Source organism: Pholcus phalangioides, unplaced genomic scaffold (genome assembly GCF_987345545.1).
Source record: "Pholcus phalangioides strain wild (caught in Gottingen) unplaced genomic scaffold, Ppha-v1.0 ptg000027l_1, whole genome shotgun sequence".
In the NCBI taxonomy this organism is placed as follows: domain Eukaryota; kingdom Metazoa; phylum Arthropoda; class Arachnida; order Araneae; family Pholcidae; genus Pholcus; species Pholcus phalangioides.
This window is the reverse complement of record NW_028301617.1, coordinates 327,784-347,724: the sequence shown is the minus strand read 5'-3', so window position 1 is coordinate 347,724 and position 19,941 is coordinate 327,784. Positions and strand designations below refer to the sequence as shown.

Below are 19,941 nucleotides of genomic sequence, written 5' to 3'. Positions count from 1 at the left end.
GAAATAGTCTAATTCGGTTCACGCTGCGCAACAAACCTATTCCTAGGAAAACCCGGCTTTAAGGAGCAATCCAAAAAGAGTAACCTTGGAAGGAGCAGACGGCTAACACAGAGTTTTCCCCGCTGTTTAATTTTTACAGTTGGTGCTGCCATCTCATTTCAGAACTAGATATGACTAATGCGGTGGTTATATATTTTGCAGGATTTCCGTTTGATTCAGTTCCTTACTAGTGACTCCCCCAAACTGAGCTGAAAAATGATAGGCAGTTCAGTTATGCTTACGGCACTCAAGGAGCAGTACTAAACAAGTAACCTTGGAAGGAGCAGACGACAAGCACAGAAAGATTTTCCCCGTGTTTGATTTCTGCCATCTCATTTCCAAACTAGATGTGACGGTGATGATAGATTCTGCTGAGTTTTTCGTTCGATTCAGTTCCTCAAGGACAGAGCCCACAAACTGAACTAAAAAATAATAGGAAGTTCATTTAATTTTTGGCACATAAAGGAGACATTCAAAACAACGAACCTTCGAAGAAGCAGACAGCAGATGAAAAATGCTCGAGTGTCTACTGTTTAATTCCTTGGAGGAAAGAATAACAGGAGGCGACATCAGGCACGAAAATTGAAGCCGTTGTGGCAACCCTATGGGCTGACAAGTAAGCCCAAACAAACCGCTCTTTTCCCGTGTTTTGCCGGATCGAATTCTCTTAAAATATTAATATCTAAATAAATTTAAGCACCATGACTGTTTAATGCGTCTTCAGGTAATCTACATGATCCAATAACGGGGAAAGATAATTTATTTTTGAAAGGGGAAGATCATTTTTCACTCTCAACTCGTTTTTAGTTCAGTGCCTTCAATTTATTTTAAAAATTCGATGTATCACATTAATGTCTATGGAAATATGATTAATTAAAATAATATGGAGCTCCAATAAAATGCAATTTTCATAATTTTTTCTTTTAACTGTTTATTTTGCCTTTTGTTTCGTTCATCATTATCATAGATCCGGGACATTTCGAAAGTGTTTGAGGCCCGTGGACGCTCGTCTTAAGCTTTACATGAGGAATTTAGATTTCTGAATCAATCCTGAGGTGCTCGAGCACCTTCTGACAGGGACGTAGCTAGGATTTTTGCCACACGGAGCAAAGAGCATTTTGCCGCCCCCGTGCCTCAAAGTACTGGAAGTGCTCGAGCGTCCTCCGCCACTGTGTATTTATGGTTTTGTTGCCTGTAGGCTGTACAAATTTCACCACCCTCTTCTTCCGTTCCACTCTCAAATTCTTGAATACGTATTACTGGAAATATATGCCGCCCATCCGAACCTTCCGCTATGTAGTATTGAGAAAAAAATATTAAAAATAAAAACCTTTTTTTACGAACCGCGATAAGTCATCTCTCTGGCCTATAGTATTTAGGAAAATAATCACTTGGGCTGTTTTTTTCCCCTCTTCATTTTGTACCTATTACTTTGCTTTTAAAGTGGTATGTGTACGAAACCTTGACAAAAAACACAATTTTCGAATTCAATTTGAAATCTAAAATTGTCTGTGTTCGAGTTTTGGTTGTTCTACCTGGACTGGAAGTATTTCTACAATATTTTAATATAAACATCTGAAAGGCATTATATATGCTAATGTTTAGCATATATATAATGTTTTTCGCAAAAAAAGTCAGATTTTTTCAAACACCGCTTGTTCAAGTGTCTTTAAACATTGTCACTCTCAGCACTTGAGGTATTACATGCTTTGGCATAATTTTTTTTAAATTAAAATGCCGAGAAAAAATTTTGTGGCACAAGATATGGGTAAATTTTGGTTATTTTTTGCAAAAGGTTCCATGTTGTTGAAGTTAATATTCGAAAACAAATAACAACTAAAATTGTAAAAGCTCTCGTTCAATTGTATAAATATATTCACAGAATTTGAGGGAAAAAAATCGAGTTCCTAAAGTGAATAGTGAATTTTTAAATGATTTTTAAAAACGGGGATGTTTCTCATAGGAAAGCATGGGAAGCCACGGTTTGTTTGGGCTTACTTGGTCCCTTTAATAGAGCGATCACTGGCTTCATCTGGCAACCCTCATTCCCCCATGCTTCCTCAACGGACGCGCTGGTCGCGTCACCTCCTGTTATTCTGTCCTCCATGGGTGATGATAGATTCTGCTGAGTTTTTCGTTCGATTCAGTTCCTCAAGGGCAGAGTCCACAAACTGAACTAAAAAATAATAGGAAGTTCAGTTAATTTTTGGCACATAAAGGAGACATTCAAAACAACGAATCTTCGAAGAAGCAGACCGCAGATGAAATATGCTCGAGTGTCTACTATTTAATTCATACTGTTTGCGCTGTCATCAAAAGCTGGGTTTTTCTAGAATTAGGTTTTTTGCACCGCGTGAACCGAGTTGAACCATGCCACGTAGGCAGAAACGTGTTACATAATCACGCTACGCGTTTGGGTTTTTCCAGCGTGGCACATCAAATCAAGTCGGCTATATAGTATATGGCCCTGTCATCAATTGTTCTGTCGTCTGCATGTTCCGGTTTGAAGGGAAGGGAAAAAAATAAAGAGAAGATCGGTGAAACGAGCGGTGCACGACGCATTTGACTACTTCAGAAGCAGTCCTACAATCACGCCCGACATAAAGCGCTTGCGTGAGGTGTGTTGCGCTCTGTGGGAAAATAGTCGTACCGCTTTTCTTAAGCCGGGTTTTCCTAGGAGCAGGTTTTCCGTGCCGCGCGCAACGTGAATCACCCAGAGCGACACGCCGTCCACTCACAAATAAAAAATACAGTATGACTGTTTCCCTACAGAACGCAATACGGCTCACGACAGCGCTTTACGTCGGACGTTATTGGCTGACTGCTTCTGGAGGAGTCAAATGCGTCTTGCGCCGCGCGTTTTGCCGATGTTCTCTTCACTCTTGTGTGTTTTATTTCTCTCCCCTTCAAACCGGAGCATGCAGACGACAGAGTAGCTGATGGGGTAACGGGATGGTCCAATCACCCGTCTACTGATGTCCCAAGAAACCAGCTCTTCCTGCACCAGAACCTGTCCCCCTCGCACCTCCTCGCAATCTACACGGATGGGTCAAAAATGGAGGACGGAACTGCCGCAGCGTATGTCATCACAGAGGGCAATACAGTCACCCACAAATGGGCTCAAAAATTAAATGCCGAAGCCTCAGTGTTTCAGGCCGAAATTTTCGCCCTTCTGGAGGCCACTAAAAAAGCGCAAGAGATTAACAGACCCACAAGAATTTTTTCGGATTCCCTGTCATCTCTTCACTCAATAGCAAACTCGCTGTCCAGAACAGAAGCAGCCCGGAACATCAGAAACATACTCCTCAGCCACCCTGACATCTCCCTAAGCTGGGTCAAGGCTCACGAGGGAAACTGGGGCAACGAGGAGGCTGACGCTGCTGCCAAACAATCAACCAAAAAAGACACCGTAGACTGTCATATCCCGTTCCCGGAGACTTTGATTAAGAATAAATCCATGCAAATGCTGATAAGGACATGGCAACGGAAATGGGACAATGAACCAAAATCTGGCAGGAAAATACACGAAATCATGCCAAGAGTGAAATTAAAAAGCAGCAACTGGATGAGGGGGAGTGATACTGTTCTTTACCGAACACGGCCCTTTCCCCTCCTACCTCGAGCGATTCAAGCTCAGACGAAATGACAAGTGCAAGTGTGGTCAAACTGGGTCTCCTATCCACTACGCCACAAGATACCCACTCACAGCGAATCTGCACTTCGGGGCACCAGCTGAGACAAACATTCCGCGGTGGAGGGCAGAACTACTGAAGAGACCCCGACCGTACGCAAAAAATCACAAGACTGGTGTCACTAATAGAAAGCAACGAGGAAGATTTCTTCCCAAAAGATGCGACACCAATACCGAGAAGTCGACGCAGGGCAGCATCCACAGAAGATGACTCTTCGAGTACAGAAGACTAAAAGACCTCCGGCCGTTCCACAACGGTGACATGCACCACGATCTATCCTATTACCTCGATGCAGACTATACTGCCTTTTTGTCATATATCATATATATATATATATATATATGCTGGGGGGGGGCTCTGCCCCCCTGCCGCCTTTGGCGGCCAACCCCCCCCCCCCCCCACTTCTCTCCCGGACATATCTTGTTTATTTCGTCCCACTTCATCAGCGTGCTATGGAAAAGGGGAAAGGGATGTGTGAAAGCACCAGCCTACTGAAGAAGCGAATTTTAATGAAAATAATAATAAAGCAACAAAAAACAAATGAGATTCATCAAGTATCCCCAGAAAACTTCCCCATGGGGGTCCCCAGATTCAATTCGCTGAATTTCAGTGGGGCCCCACACTGGATATATCTTGGGCTACCGATGTGTTGCAAATTTTACAATGTTAAACCACAAAAATCAATGAGATACATTCAGGGGCACAACCTGCCAACATTTCCATGAAGCCCTGACCTGCAAGCTTGTCGGACACCCCCCTGTGAGAATTTTTCATTTTTATCAATTTTACAACGAATAAAATCCAGGGCCCCACATCCAGTAGCGGGGACACAATACGCAGATTTTTAGTGGGGCCCCAGACTGGCTATATCTCGGGTTTCGGCTGTGGCAAATTCTACAACAGAAAAGAATGAGATTCATCCAGGGCCCCCAAAATCAAACCTGTAAACATGGGGCCCCCCGACTTGGAAGCTTGTCGGTCATCCCCCAGTGCGAGTGCCATGAAAAATTTTCATTTGTATTCGTTTTACCAACGAATAAAATCCAGGGCCCCAAAATGAAACCTGTAAACATGGGGCCCCCGACTTGGAAGCTTGTCGGTCATCCCCCGGTGCGAGTGCCATGAAAAATTTTCATTTGTATTCGTTTTACCAACGAATAAAATCCAGGGCCCCCAACCAATTACCCGGGACACCAATTCGCATACTTTTGGTGGGGCCCCAGACTGGCTTTATCTCGGGCTTCGGCTGTTGCAAATTCTACAACAGAAAAGAATGAGATTCATCCAGGGCCCCCAAAATCAAACCTGTAAACATGGGGGCCCCCGACTTGGAAGCTTGTCGGTCATCCCCCGGTGCGAGTGCCATGAAAAATTTTCATTTGTATTCGTTTTACCAACGAATAAAATCCAGGGCCCCAAAATGAAACCTGTAAACATGGGGCCCCCGACTTGGAAGCTTGTCGGTCATCCCCCGGTGCGAGTGCCATGAAAAATTTTCATTTGTATTCGTTTTACGAACGAATAAAATCCAGGGCCCCCAAACAATTACCCGGGACACCAATTCGCATACTTTTGGTGGGGCCCCAGACTGGCTTTATCTCGGGCTTCCGCTGTTGCAAATTCTACAACAGAAAAGAATGAGATTCATCCAGGGCCCCCAAAATGAAACCTGTAAACATGGGCCCCGACTTGGAAGCTTGTCGGTCATCCCCCGGAGCGAGTGCCATGAAAAATTTCCATTTGTATTCGTTTTACCAACGAATAAAATCCAGGGCCCCCAACCAATTACCCGGGACACCAATTCGCATACTTTTGGTGGGGCCCCAGACTGGCTTTATCTCGGGCTTCGGCTGTTGCAAATTCTACAACAGAAAAGAATGAGATTCATCCAGGGCCCCCAAAATGAAACCTGTAAACATAGGGCCCCCGACTTGGAAGCTTGTCGGTCATCCCCCGGAGCGAGTGCCATGAAAAATTTTCATTTGTATTCGTTTTACCAACGAATAAAATCCAGGGCCCCAAAATGAAACCTGTAAACATAGGGCCCCCGACTTGGAAGCTTGTCGGTCATCCCCCGGAGCGAGTGCCATGAAAAATTTTCATTTGTATTCGTTTTACCAACGAATAAAATCCAGGGCCCCCAAAATGAAACCTGTAAACATGGGGCCCCCGACTTGGAAGCTTGTCGGTCATCCCCCGGAGCGAGTGCCATGAAAAATTTTCATTTGTATTCGTTTTACCAACGAATAAAATCCAGGGCCCCAAAATGAAACCTGTAAACATGGGGCCCCCGACTTGGAAGCTTGTCGGTCATCCCCCGGAGTGAGTGCCATGAAAAATTTCCATTTGTATTCGTTTTACCAACGAATAAAATCCAGGGCCCCCAACCAATTACCCGGGACACCAATTCGCATACTTTTGGTGGGGCCCAGACTGGCTTTATCTCGGGCTTCGGCTGTTGCAAATTCTACAACAGAAAAGAATGAGATTCATCCAGGGCCCCCAAAATGAAACCTGTAAACATAGGGCCTCCGACTTGGAAGCTTGTCGGTCATCCCCCGGAGCGAGTGCCATGAAAAATTTTCATTTGTATTCGTTTTACCAACGAATAAAATCCAGGGCCCCCAAAATGAAAGCTGTAAACATGGGGCCCCCGACTTGGAAGCTTGTCGGTCATCCCCCGGAGCGAGTGCCATGAAAAATTTCCATTTGTATTCGTTTTACCAACGAATAAAATCCAGGGCCCCCAACCAATTACCCGGGACACCAATTCGCATACTTTTGGTGGGGCCCCAGACTGGCTTTATCTCGGGCTTCGGCTGTTGCAAATTCTACAACAGAAAAGAATGAGATTCGTCCAGGGCCCGAAAATGAAACCTGTAAACATGGAGCCCCCGACTTGGAAGCTTGTCGGTCATCCCCCGGTGCGAGTGCTATGAAAAATTTCCATTTGTATTCGTTTTACCAACGAATAAAATCCAGGAACCCCCAACCAATTACCCGGAACACCAATTCGCATACTTTTGGTGGGGCCCCAGACTGGATATATCTTTTGCTTCCGCTATCGAAATTTTTCAACGTTGAAGCAGCAAGAAAACAATGAGATCCATCAAGGGCCCCTGGAAATGAAAACTTTTTACTTATACGTGAAATCTTCCCCGGGTACCCCGACCCTGTGTTGGGAGCACTGCTGTTGTGTGTGTATATTATACATATATATACCTCTCGGCATGGACCCCCCCCCCCCACAAAGGAAGGGCTGACAGGGGCCACAACGATTCTTATCACTTTTTGATTTTTCACACTATAAATTAATCACAGAGGGGCCCCTGAAAAGCTGGTTTGGGGGCTCGAAATCTAAATTCCAGCCTAAGGGCACTGCTGTAGGATGTAGGAGTCTCTTGGTACATGCACATAACATGGTCCCGATGGGTCAAATGGGTCCCGATATGTGAATATCGACCCAATATCGATATATGATATCATATCGATATATGAATATATGAATATGAATGTACGATATATGAATGTGAATATCGATATATGAATCGAACCCACTTCCGTAACAGATTTCCGTCACTCAAAAATTTCACCCACTTCCGTCACTCGGTTGCTTAGCAACAGGCCTTTTCGAGTTTGTTTGTGATTTTATATTATAGAATAGATATATATTAATCTATCATATTTTGCATCCAACAGGTATCGCAGCATTCCTGTAACTCCTGTTTCGCACATACTGTTGTATGCATTTTAAATCATCGATTGCGTAGAAAAGGTTAACTGAAACATGCCATATCGTATATATCTCTGCTCTGCAAGCGCACTGTTCACATATTGTTTTGCATCTATACTGTATATATATGTATACACTTATATATATACGTATATATACACTTTTTTTTTAAATTAAATTAATTTATTAATTTATTTTTTTCTCTTGTTTCGCATAGTGCAAGTTGTTCTATAGTTTAATTCTGTACTTAGTTGTGTGCTTACTGTATATTCTTCTGTCCGACGCCTGTAGCGACACGACTTACATTGTATTGTACCCGTACCGCTTATATTGCGTAGCTGCCAACTTTTGAAAATGAAAATTCGGGAGATTTTCGCGCAAACCCGTATTTTATGCTTAAACCACTCCCTAATAAATACAATAGGGATTTTTCCAAATAAAATAGGGATTTTCCAAACATAAAAGTTAAAGCGTAGGGAATAAAATCCCTCTTCAAAAACTGAAGTCAAATTAAAATAGGGATTTTACAAACATGGAAGTTAAACCCTTGGGAATAAAATTCCTACGCGAAAAACGAAATGGTCTAATTCGGTTCACGCGGCGCAAGAAACCTATTCGTAGTCAGCCAATAACGCCCGACGTAAGCCGGATTGCGCTCTGTAGGAAAACAGTCATACTGTTTTTCATATTAGTGAGTGGACGGCGTGTCACGCTGGGCGATTTCCGTTGTGCACGGCACAGAAAACCTGTTCCTAGGAAAACCTGATTTAACCTAAAAGTTAGATGTGACGCGGTGATGATAGATTTCGATTCTGGGAACGAAGCAAGACCGTCTTTATTCTACCGGTAGAATAGAGACGTCCCTGAATAACGCCGGGTTTTTCTAGAAGTAGGTTTTTTGGACTGTGTGAACAGAATAGGGGTATTTCGCGTCGGCAGAAACGTGTAATTTTATCACGCAACACGTTTGTGTTTTCCTATTGCGGCGCATCATCTATTCAGTCGTCTACACATCCACTTATTTTTGCTATTTTGCACAATAAAAGAGGGGAGGCAGAAAGGAAGGGGGAAAAGAAAACACAAAAAAAGTGAATAGAAGATCCATGAAATGTGCAGCGCACGACGCATTTGACTCCTCCAGAAGCAGTAGGCCAACCACGCCTGACGTAAACGCTGGTGTGAGGCGTGTTGCGCTCTGCATGAAAACAGTCATATCGCTTTTTCCTATTGGTGAGTGGCCTACGTGTCCCACTGGGCGATTTGCGTTGCACGTGGCACAGAAAACCTGCTTTTAGGAACAGGAACGTCATTTGGAGAGGGGGCAGTCGTTTGCCTCTCCAAATGACGGAGGATCAGTCCGAGGCACAGATTGGAGCTCATCCTCTGGACTCCCGATGCATGGTTTAAAGAAATACAATAGAAATGGGAAATAAGTTGAAATTTACAGGGTGGTAACCATCGATCGCCCAATAATAACGCACGTGATTCATGGTGAAAACGAATATAGAAAAGTGTTTTCCGTTTTTAGATCGGACGAATATCAAGTGAGTTATAAGGTTTTGAAATTTTGTGACGTGTCATTTTTCTAACGGTCAGTTATGTGCCAAACACCGAACCAAAGTGCATTTCTCCGCCAGCAGCGGGTTGTCACTTCTTGAAAATTAACTGAAATATTCAATCCCATTAGAAGCCAAGTTCTGCCTTCTTCCTTCACGATTGACGTTTTTTCTCTCCATGTTGTGTGATATTATACAAATACAACGCCACAACAGGCAAAATGCCCAACGAGGTGGCTGATAAAAAGATGCCCATAAAAATATGGATGTCATATATTTCAAATACAGCAACCCAATTAAAAATGCAATTAACACAAATTATAAACAATATATACACATGATAAAACAATATACAAAGCCAAATACTTATGGTTGTCTTATTCTAAGAATGGATAGCTTCTCGATTTACCCCAACATGTTTATCGTATAACCTTGTTATTACGCATAGTTTATGTATCAGCTTCGTTTCCCTATGTTGGCGAATTTATCACCAGATTTGTAAAGTGTTAGCCAAATGAGATCTGTTTGGAAATTTTTTTCAGCCCAATCAACACTTTTTTGACAAAATGTGGCACATTGTTTACCTTCACTACCAAGTCAGATTTTTTTGAGAGAAGGTGCATACAGTGCGTCCGTGTTTACTGCGTGATCATTATTTTACGTTGTCGTCTTAATCAGATTTCATGTAATAAAACGGCAATATTTTTTGGGTTTTTTTTTTTTTTTAACTTTCATCGAAACTGTTACGCGTAAAAAGCGTCGATGAAGGACGTAAAAAGTGAGAGCTTGACGAATGTTTGACTGATGGAAACAGTAAAATACTACGAACAATTCAATCGGAAACTTTTAATCAAACTTATTGTTATGGACTGTACCTATTCAAAATACGTTTTGGTTTCGGATTTTTTCTACTGATTACATTGCTCAACGCTGATTTTGTTCTGAAAAAAATTTCAGTGATTTTAGGGTGGATTTCGGGGCACTGATTCCGAATCTGACATTGGTTTTATCAGATCGGCTCCAGTTTTTGGGATGAAGTGAGTTGAGTTTCAATGATAAATACAGGGTGATAAAACTAGGAAGCATAAGCCAGATTATGGGGGAAGGTGAAAAATTCGGGACGGAGAAAGACCAGAAAAAAATAGGATTATTCTGGAAAATACGGGACAAATGAAGGATTTATAGTCACCCCCTATTCACGGTGTATATCTCATTTTATAAATTAATTAATTATTATTTTGTAAAACCACTCCTCCCAACAGCGAGCTCTGAATCCACTCATGCCACATTGAAACTGTGCGAAATGTAAATCATTAATGAACTGAATATGAATATATGAAGATCACTGATGTCTGGTAATGATACAAATGTGATAATGCGTTGAATAAAATATGAAAGTAAATAAAAAGTTGACAGAAAAATTCCACGCAAAAATTATTGGCTGCAGACTATATTGAAAATTGATATTATGCATTTATCTCAAAAACTAGAGCCAATTCGGCAAAACCAACACCAGTTTTGAAATCAGCAGCCCCAATGTACCCTGAAACCATTCAAATTTCCTTTGTGAACAAGGAATTTTTTTATTTTTTTCTGGCTTAAAATTTGGCTATATTAATCTACTCAAGAATGTATGGTAGTTATTAGAGCCAGTGTATTATTAGAGGGAATAATTTTGAAGAAGACTTCATTCCTCTCAAAAATTTTTAAGGGTAGTTCAGCATATAATATTCTTATATGCTGAATGCTGCTATCTATGTAATTAGAAATTATAACCAAAAAAAAATATATAATAGATTCAGTACTTTCTGAAGAAAACAAAACAAAATGGCTAACGCTTATCTATAACCTCTGTAAAGCTGGCGTTGTGAAATGCAAAGAACATATTCTGATTGTTTTTCTTTTCCCTGAAAAGTGTGAGGAAAAAACTTGTTTTTATAACTCTTTTTCATTTTCTGGATTTCTGTGTGGGGGTTAATATATTTTTAGCATTTCCAAAACGTCAAAGTTATACGTTTGGTGCATGCTTGGTGAATTTAGCGGGATTTTGAAGTGGTGTCATCGATTTTTAAAGCGTTATAACTCATTAATGATCGGTCAGATCAAAAAAACTGAAAACACTTTTCCATATTAGTTTTTCGTAAGGAATCACGTGTGTAATTATTGGGCGGTCGATAGTTACCACCCTGTAAACACATTCATTGATTTAAACCGAGCACAACTCCGGTCTATCACCATAGGCAATTTACTACCGATATACAACAAATACTGTATATATATGCACATATATATATTGAGTATATGCTCTTTGCCCCCCTTCTGGAAAAATTGAAATGACTGGTCTGCATAAAGAAAAACCTGGTTACAAGAAGTTCATTTCTTTTTCGGCATACAATAGATTTTGGAAACGTCCAAAACGATGAAGGTACTATGTAGTGGAGATGACAACGCGTCGAAGGTTGCCTTTTCTTGGCATTTATGGCTTTTTTTCATTCGGCCAAAATATTGCGTTTGCCTATGATAATTTTCAGAAATTCGGAGGGAGGGTTCTTTTAAATAGACTTTAAATGCCGAATAATGTTACAGAAAGTTATAGACCATATCATGAAAAAGCTCTCGAACATTTCTTACAATACAGTGTAATTTAACGGAAGAGGATAGCTATTTCTTAATGCTCTATACGTGAGTGAGTGGGACAGGACCGTCTTAAGAGTATCATGAGCCCCCCCGGGCCAAGTGGTTCTCCGGAGGCCCTACCTGATAAATCCTAGAAAATTTCAACCGGATCTCTCATTATTGCGAGGCCCATCTTCTCTTGAGACCCATGGACAGTTCCCGGGCGGGCCTATGTGTTAAGACGGCACTGGTGTGAGAAAGAAATTTTGTAGTTTCATGTTCATTCTATGGATATTCCATTATTTTGAATCATTTTGTATTTCACTACAGACAGAACCCTCTCAACATGATCATGGGTACCCGGCAAAGTGTCGTTCTCTCTCCCGCAGCGGGCCAGTGGTAGTGGGGCTCTATCCCACAATGTATCCTACCATTCCTTTGTTTTTATACAGAGTGTCCTGTAAGCCCTAATTCGACTTTATCTCATCAACTATTCGCCGTAGAGCAGTGGTTCTCAAAATGTGCGTCGCAGCTCCACTGTCGGGGAAGTTGTGGTAAGCGATTGATGTTGGTTTGTGTCGGTTTGGTGCTTTGAAAAGACTATTGTTCTTTTTTCTTCGTTAGGCCATCGTGGAGAGCCGCGGATAGATGTTGACCAGAGCAATGGATCCACGGGTGACAAATTTTGGGAACTACTGTCGTAGAGGTATGATTCTAGTTTAAGCCACTGTGGTGGTCGAGCGGTCATAGTGACGGACTCGCATCGCGGGGATCTGGGTTCGAGCCCCACCGTCGCCACAGTGGTGGTCGGCTGAAGTTGGTTTTCTGTGGTTCCCAACTTCGAGGCGCAAATGCGAGCCGATCTCCCCATTAAAAAGTCTCGCCACAGAGAGCAACAGTCCTACAAACAGTACAAATATTCAGTCACTACACATCACTGACTTCACTTCCGAGATATAGATGGCAGCACTGAAAAATCATACACAACACTAGATACGCACTCAGACTGTTAGATACACCTACACTTCCGGCACAACTCACTAGGTAGTAAATTGCCTATGGCGATAGACCTGAGTTGTGCTCGGTTTGAAAAAAAAAAAGATTCTAGTTTAAAAAATGCTCAAAATGTGTTCAGGAATCACTCTACCAGTTTCGACAGTTGTTGCCTTGTCTCTCCCCTGAGACCAACAGGAAAAACTCCATGTTCTTAAGTACAATATTCGCTGAGATATTTGAATTCAAACACCAGATATGTATACACTGCTCAAAACAATTAGGGGAGCAAGCAAAAAAGTGAAGAAAACCGTGCGAGACAGCCACGTATTGGCATACAATAGATAGTACACGCGTATCAATGCGCAATAACAGAAAAAAGACGTAAAAAAATTTGGAATTAAGCTTTAATTCTTTGAAAATATGGAAAAAATATGAAAAGATGATTTAGGGCAACAATTTGGTTACATGTAAACGATAAAAAAAAGTACTGTTTAGACATGATGCATGAGTTTTAATAGGGCGTGTGGTCTCATCGAACAGCTAAGACTGCTGCACACCTGTTTGCCATGGATGCGATGAGGTTATCGATCAGACTTTGGGGAATACTGTTTCACTCCTCAAGAAGTGCAATCTGCAAGTCTCAGACAGTAACAGCCGGCCTTGGTCGCGCAGCAATGCGTCGTCCGAGCATGTCCCAAACATGCTCGATTGGATTCAGGTCAGGAGAGCACGCTGGCTATTCCATACGCTGTATTGTTTCAGCTTCAAGCATGTTCTCCACTAGACGAGCTCTATGCGGTCGGGCATTATCATCCTGGAAAACAAAGGAATCTCCAATGGCTCCAGCGTAAGGGATGACATGAGGTCGCAGTATCTCGTCTGCATACCTTCGGGCCGTCAAAGTGCCATTCCGAATGATATGCAGGTCCGTACGTCCGCCTATGCTGATTCCACCCCATACCATCCAACCAGCTCGTCTGTATTGTGACCTTTCACGAACGAATGCGGGGTTATTTCGAGTGCCCCTGTCCCTCCATACCAGAACGCGTCGGGTGTCACACCCCAGACTGAATCGGGACTCGTCTGTAAACAGCACTTGGCTCCAATCATGTTGTTCCCAATCTCGATGTTCAGCAGCCCATCTTCTTCGGGCCGCACGGTGGCGTGGGGTCAACGGAATGCAGACCATTGGCCTACGTGCATAGAGCCCTCCCTCATGAAGCCGATTACGTACTGTTTGGCTGGACACTCTTCGTCCTGTTGCCAAGAGCAACCGTCTTTGCAGCTGCGTAGCATTCTCTGTTCTGTTTCGACGGGCTGTTAACCGTATATACCGGTCATCAGTTGCTGTAGTGGCGCGTGGCCGACCTTGCCTTGGTCGACGTCTAACATTTCCTGTTTCTTGGAATCGATTCCACAGCCTTGCAACAACACTTCTGGCGCCGCGACACTATTGAGACATCCTCAAGTCACCTTGTCTCAAAAAACAATACTGCGCAATCGAATTTCACAGTTACGGCAGTAAAACAGACGTTTCTGCAACATCCCGATTTCTGCCCTTATCTCCTTTTTCTGGTTTTTGACGTCATGAACTTTGATTTGCATATGAAGTTTTCTTCTTCCATTTCCTGCTAGGCTTTAAATTATGGATGATTCATTTTATGTTACTTATCGGTATACATCTTTGCGTAATTTTCTTAAAACCATGTGCTCCCCTAATTGTTTTGAGCAGTGCATATAAAAATTTAGAAAGATTAGCGTAAATTAACGGACAACTCTTTTTTCCCTCATTTATGCTGTTCTTTCCCAACCTTTGTCCAATTTTTTTTTCCCCATTGCAAAAACCGCTTGTCTTGACTCTTGACGTGTACTATCACTCACCACTCTCATTTCATCGGTAAAATTCCTTACACACTCTGTATAATTAACATATTTTTCGACCAGCATGGCTTTCTTTTTAAATCTGTCGCAATTCATGGTGACTAAAGATCATTCAGAATCGAAAGAAAAAAACACAGACGAGAGGTTCTAGAAATTACAGTCAAATCATTTATTACACCCCTTGAACAGTTTGAATTTCACAAATCTCACAACAATAAATATATCATATACAAACATATCAACACGTCCATATAAATAATTTACATACAATTAATACTCTTCTTTGCATATACACAACACCATAAATATATATATTTTTACGCGATTCGTACACACCCCAAATTTCTGGAAAAAATATATACGCATGTATATGTGATTCTCACTCCACGCTAATAATACTATTCGGTATATAGTGTACATTTTTCCAATGCAATATATATTTTAAATATTAAATACTGTAGCTTTTTTCCCTTTGTTATGTACGGTATAATTCGAATTGGGAACGGATAAGAAACGGAAAGCTCATCTGTTGGCGATTTTTTTTTACTCGCCAATGTCCAACTGAACATGTTTACTATTATTTTCGTATCAGGCAGTTGTGTCTAAATCTTGTATGTTTACCATTGTAATTTCACTACTATAATTTTTCCAAACCACACTTGGCCACAATTCTTTCGAATATTTTATTTACTCGCCAAACAAGATATTTCATCGCGATTTGGTACAATAGCGACCGGGAAAGGAAAACCTCTGCGTGGGTTCCAATTTTTTTTTGGTGAAATTCTTTCAAAGCATTTATTCGATAGGACAAGTTGCCAAAGGGAGAATGTCAGGATTTTCTGTGCCGATCGGCACCAAATCGCGATGAACTTTTTCATTTGGCGAGTAGATAAAATGTAAAGTTCGGCAAATAATTAGTCTTCAAGAGGAGCCCTCAAAAATATACAGTATTTGTGTGTTTCTGAAAGGTATCTTCAACGTCTTAAGATTGTTGGGGACACTAACGGCCGTATTCACCAACACAAAACTGCAATCGCAGGTGAAAGGATTGGAGATCGGAACGGATCGGTTAAATTGAGGATTTTAGCCAATTCGTGTCGATCGCTAATCCTTTAACCTGTGATTGTAGTTTAAACTGTGTTGGTGAATACGGCCGTAAGTAATGTAACTGTGGCCAGAATTCAATACCGTAAAACCGGGCATCTAGCCATTTATCGCTAAATATAGCTGATTTCGCCAAATATTATAACCATTGGTGCTCTTTAGTGAATAACAAACGCTATTTTTACTTCTATGTACCGAAAATTTGGAGCTCTTTGATACCAAATTTTGAATTCTTTTGAGTGTAATCATCAGAATATTTTGACTTCTATGCATCGGATTTTTTAGCATTCTTTGGCGCGTAATCAATGGACTATTTCGGACTTCAAGCGCTAGTGAATTTGGTATTCTTTTGTGTGTAATCAACGGAATATTCTGACTTCTATGCACCGGGTTATTTAGCGTTCTTTGTCGCGTAATCATCAGACTATTTTGATTTCTATGCTTGGGTATTTTAGCGTTATTTGGCGCGTAATCAACCGACTATTTTCGCCTCCATGCTCAGAGTATTTCAACGTTTTCTGTCGCTTAATCAATGGACTATTCAGACTTCTATGCGCAAGTAAATTTGTAATTCTTTGGCGCGTAATCAACGGACTGTTTGACTTTTACTTCAGGTAAATTTGGAACTCTCTTTGGAGAATAATCTACGCACTTCTTAAAGCCATGAAGCATCCTTCGAGTGAAAATGGCAGAGAACGTATCAGCGAATAAACGCCGTTTCTTCAAGATTGTGGCAATGGATTTAAACATGGGCCGGAAACTTGGGATTACATGGCAAAAAGAATCGATCTGGAATTCATAGCCATTGTTTTCTGGACATCCCCCCCCCCCTACATTACGAAGCACATAAAATATCTGTAAAAATATTTACATTCAAGTGTCATCAACATAAAATTATGAGATCCGAAATAACCGGTTGTCACCTGAACGGCTCAGTGAAACCATCAGTGTAATCCTCCGTGACTGTGGTGCTGAGCTGGACCTTGCAGTAACAATACTTCCTGAGTATGGCGTCGTTGACGCACCAAGACTGGGTGCCGTACATGTTGATGCGGCTGATATCGCCCAGCACGGATATCTCGTCGTCGTCCTCCCTGTGCAGCAGGGTCCCCTCGAACAGAGCGCCGCCGGGGACCGTCCTTATAACGATCCTCAGCCTGGATATCATTCCCGCTGCCTCGCCGTCCTCGAGTAGCTTGCCGAAGTATATCCTGGAGTTGATGACGACCTTGCGGTTCGGCACGATCAGCTCGACACGGCGGATCTCGGTTAGGTTCAGTCGGACGCAGACCTCGGAGCTGGAGTTGTGATCTTGTAGCATCTGGTTGAGATGATCCGTCAAAACGACGGCCGCTTTCAGTGCTCTGGGATCTAGGAGAGGAGAAATGAAAAATCACATAGAATGGATAAATGTTCGATAGATACATTGATTAATCTCAATTGAGGTGTCGAGTACTTTCTTTCGTCAACAACCCGGTCTATCGCCATTGAGTTGATCTATTTTTATTCCTAAAGTATCTAGAAAACAGGTCACAACCATTAAGTTGTCTTAACCGTCCTTCAAGAAGACTTCAGCATCCACCCCTGTGACCCCAGATACCTAATCAAAGCACCGTTTTGACTACCAGCTTTGCCATACCATACCAACCGAGAACAGTCCAGGCTACATCACTCCTGTTCGCAATATTAGCCTTTGCACCAGCTCTGTCTAGTTAGTCAAAATAGATACGCTGACATTCTCGTCGATTCCTCACTCAAAGTCTAACGAGACCAATAGACCTGAGGCCCAACCTACGTATTTTCCGGACGCTAATCACCACAGAAATAAAAATCCAACCGAACTTGGTGCTGGCCAACCGAACGACGGCCCAGTCGTTCATATTCCAAGGAATTTCTAACTCATAGGCCACCGCCGGAAGAATCAGTTAGCATCTTATTTGTTGTTGCCATCTTACTTTCCGAATCGGGTATCACAAATTAGCAATGTGTGGATTTGTAATGATCGTTACATATTTTTGTCGGGGTATATCGTCAAAGATTTCTAACTCAAGCTCAAAAACGAAAGAAGGATCAATTTTGTTGCTGGGAAAAAAACGGAGGAAAATTCTCTGGGGTTACTAGCACACTGTCTTGGTGCAAATATGTTTTTTTTTATCGCCAAGAGCTCTTGCTATGTCCTTTATTTCGTTCTACCTTGGCTGCCAGTCCGTTTCACGGGATGCCAAAATAGCGCCGAAGACACCAAACGAGAAAGATTCGATGCGCAATTGTTGCTAAACTGGCTCTTCAAACTTCTGCTAATAGAATCATCGGATTCCGAATGACGCGTTAAGTTTATTCTTATTGTTAGAGGAATATAGTTACCTTTCTTGTCCAATGACTGTTCTTCTTCGCAAACGCAGTAGTGGTCCGGTATTCCAGCGATGTCGCAGGACCTGTTACTCGAGACTGGCGTGAACAGACTCATGGCACGGGGCAGCAGTTTGGCAACTTCGCCGCTGCCTCCCCCCAGATTCTCGCCTTTCGTCGAGTGCTGCAGCACGTCGATGATCGTGGCGTACAGGTCGTACGGAGATGTCAACCTTCCGGCGTTTTGCTTCAACGCGGACACCACATCCGGGTACTGATGGACGACAGCCGGCGGCACCGCGAGCGACACAAACGGCATCCTCTCCTCTATGCGTCCCACCAGCGTCGCCCTGACGGGATCGAACCTGTGGCCGTGGTCCGATATAAAGAACACGAAAGTCCTGTCGAAGTGTCCCTCCGAGTGCAGATCCGACAGGAAGTCCCTGAAGTCCTCGTCGGCCATCGTGACCCTGCTCATGTAATCGTGGCTGAGCTCGACGAAGAACGAGAATCCGAAGAACGGACGCGGAACCTGGTTTTTCTCGGAGTACTTGAGAACGAAGTTCCTCGTGTAGTTCAGCTGCAGCCTGTGTTTGGGGATTAGCCCGAGGCACAGGTTGGAGCTCATCCTGTGGACTCCCGATGCATGGACTGCAAGCCAGAACGGCCTCAGGTAGTGGTCGGTAGGTGGGTCCTTGAAGCCGCCTCTGAAATAGTTGAATAGGGCGATGTCCGGCCTGTCCTCGGAGAACATGGTGACGTATCCCTCTCGTGAGAAGTTTTTCCACAACAATGGCCAGGAGTCGTACGGTTGACTCTTTTCGATCTGCGGCAGTTCCTTCCCGAAAGCTTCCTTCCCAGTCAGCAGTGCCACCAGATTCGGGAAAGTGTTGTCTCCGACTTTGGTCATGCCCCTAAACACGTGCGACTTCATGGATTCCGTCAGGTACCGGTAGGTTTTCGGCATGTGCCTTATGAAGCTCAGTCTCGATAGTGAGTCGATACCCACGACAAGAACATTGTAAGGATTATTGTCTCGAGGCACATTAGATGGCGGTTTCTTTTTGGCGACATGTAGGTGGATGTTCTTGTAGAAAGCTATCCCGGCGAAGTTGAAGCACGACACGTAGACGAAATCATTGTCGAGCTTGGCACCTCCTCTTGGCAGTGGGAGACTCTCCCCGTAACTGACCTCGGTGTCGTCACCGCCAGGCCTGAAGATCTTTTGGTAGGAGCAGGTGAGTTCCTCGGCATTCAAATTCGACAAGTCCAGAGCGGTCTGATTGAACTTCAGCGTCCCGTCCGTCTCGTCGATGTAGGTTAATGAAAGGACACCGCTCTTGCAGATGATCGGTCGGGGCATCGTGATGTAAGCGAGGATGGACGGATCGAAAGGATGGATCCTCGGGATCTGACACGACTGGCTAGGATCGGCCGGCTCTTCGGCATCCAGGTTGTAGTAGAAGTACTCATGGTTAGAGAACGAGTGTTTCCTCCAGGTCGCCTGGAGATGCAACAGGAACGTCAATGCGACTAGTGAAAAACCAACCAGAGTCCAAAGCAGGGTTGGTTTCCAGGGAACCTTTGCGAACATGACTTTGGAGTTGCGTCAGACGCTCAATTCTAAAAAAGAAAGAGAAATCGAAAAGCTTACTATGATTTGTTTAGAGATTCTATACAAATACAAAGGCCGCAACAGGCAAATTGCTCAACAAGGAGGCTGAAAATTTAAAAACTTCAATGAGCTAGATTCGACCACCCTTAATCTTCTGGTTCACAGTCTGATACACTACCACCGATACCCATTCAATTTCATTGAGAGGTTCTTAAACGTTTTTGCAACAGCGACCCCCGAAAACAACAAAACTATCAACTTCGCGACCCATGGTTCTAATTGATTTTCAAAATCAGCGAGAGCAGTGACGTAACAAATGCATTCATAACACGGCTGTGTGTGGATCTTTACGACCCATTT

At 42.9% G+C, this 19,941-nt stretch overlaps 1 protein-coding gene across 1 annotated transcript in view; it reads right to left on the bottom strand.

The window, feature by feature from the left end:
* Positions 1-14,662: 14,662 nt before the first annotated feature.
* Positions 14,663-19,941, bottom strand: part of LOC149067995 (uncharacterized) — a 48,920-nt gene continuing 43,641 nt past the window's right edge. The window contains exons 2-3 of the mRNA XM_089251640.1: positions 17,982-19,589; positions 14,663-16,988 (exon numbers count right to left, since the gene is read on the bottom strand). Of these exons, the coding sequence (XP_089107766.1) occupies positions 16,537-16,988; positions 17,982-19,560 (2,031 nt within the window). The 5' untranslated portion in view covers positions 19,561-19,589 and the 3' untranslated portion in view covers positions 14,663-16,536. The remainder of the gene's footprint in view (positions 16,989-17,981; positions 19,590-19,941) is intronic.